A 1,730-nucleotide genomic window follows, 5' to 3' on the forward strand; every position below is an offset into this window, starting at 1 on the left:
CTGTACCCCAGCTCTTGTATGCATAAATAAATAAATCTTTAAAAAATTGAAGGAAGTGATACAAGATAACTTTTATCCAAAAGAAAAAAGAAAATATAGGAGTCTTTGATAACTAAAAGGCAACCAAAAATAAGGCTAAATAAAAATGATAGTCTGGGACAGTTGAGCAAATGATGTGGCAATTCAAAGGTGCTCTGAGATTGATGACTGTATCTCTGATTTGACACTGTTTTCAGTGTAGAGAAGGGTTTGCCATGGTAATTTCATCTCTTAGGCATCTTGGACACAAGCTTTGCAGTGGTTACCATCTAAAAGCTGAGACTTCCCTTTTCCTCAGTAACACCTGTCCATTGCAGAACATTTGAATACCGCCATCTTGCATCCTACTGAGAGAATGTAAAGTCTCCTCCACTTTGTCTCACTCACTTGCAAACACCGGCATTGCAGCTTCTCTGCTCATTTTCTGAAAGTGTATCTTTTTCTCTGCAGATGGCATCAGGAAGACCCATGGAAGGTGATACAAATCACACTTCTGTTTTCATGTTTGTTCTCCTGGGATTCACAGAAGACAAAGAGCTGTACTTTATTCTTTTTCCAATCTTCTTGGGGATCTACATTGTGACCTTAATCTGGAACCTGAGTCTCATCATCCTAATCAGGATGGACTCCCATCTGCACACACCAATGTATTTTTTCCTCAGTGTCCTGTCATTTATAGACATCTGCTACACTACTTCCATCAGCCCAAGGATGCTTGCAGACTTCTTCAAGAATGAAAGAACTATTTCTATCATTGCCTGTATCACGCAGTATTTTTTTGGGTGCTGGATGGGTCTTTCTGAGTGCTCCCTCTTGGCCGCCATGGCCTATGATAGATATGTGGCCATTGGCAACCCTCTACAGTACTCGGCCATCATGGCCCCTGGGCTCTGTCAAAAGATGGTTGCTGGGGCCCTTGGGTGTGGTTTCCTCAGTAGCTTAGTTCAAGTAGTCCCTTGCTTTAATCTCTATTTCTGTGGGCCAAATATCATTCAACATTTCTTTTGTGACATGCCACATATCATATCCTTGTCTTGCTCAAACCCCTTCATCATCCAAACGATTATTTTTCTGGTAGCTACTTGTGTTGGGTTTGGGTCTTTACTTCTTATCCTCTTATCTTATGGTTTCATTGCAGCTTCCATCCTGAAATTATCGTCCATCGAAGGTAGTGCCAAGGCCTTCAACACCTGTGCCTCCCACCTGGCAGTTGTGACCCTCTTCTATGGCACAGCCCTCGCTGTGTACTTGCATCCTAGTTCCAGCCACTCCACAAGACAGAACAAGTCTCTGTCTGTGTTCTATGTTATCGTTATCCCCATGCTGAACCCTTTTATTTATAGTCTAAGGAACAAGGAGATCAAAGAGGCCCTCAAGAGAGTGATAAAGAGGACAACACATTTGTCTCATTAAAAACAATATTTTTACAGGATTATCTCCATTAAGTGAAGGCAGGGGTAAGACAAGACCCACTAGGTTTTCTCGATTCCTGTTGCCATTCTGTTTAGCTGCCAAGATGACGTGATTTACCTGAGTCACTATCACCAACATGTAATTCAGTTTAAAATCCTGATTCCATGAGTGCACTCAGGTTGACAAAACTCTGTATTTTGAGTAGAGTTACCTTATATACAGAGAAATGACAGAAACCTAGGAAGAGACACATACTATTCTTCATTGACTTTCCTTCC

General features: G+C 41.5%; 1 protein-coding gene across 1 annotated transcript; it reads left to right on the top strand.

The window, feature by feature from the left end:
* Positions 1-489: 489 nt before the first annotated feature.
* LOC311170299 (olfactory receptor 5A1-like) lies at positions 490-1,452 on the top strand (the record flags this gene model as incomplete). The annotated part of the gene is made up of 1 exon (XM_084232678.1): positions 490-1,452. The coding sequence occupies one exon, from the start codon at positions 490-492 to the stop codon at positions 1,450-1,452; it is 963 nt and encodes a 320-aa protein (XP_084088804.1).
* Between the last annotated feature and the right edge of the window lie 278 nt (positions 1,453-1,730).

Source organism: Talpa europaea (genome assembly GCF_964194135.1).
Source record: "Talpa europaea genome assembly, chromosome: 1".
NCBI lineage: Eukaryota > Metazoa > Chordata > Mammalia > Eulipotyphla > Talpidae > Talpa > Talpa europaea.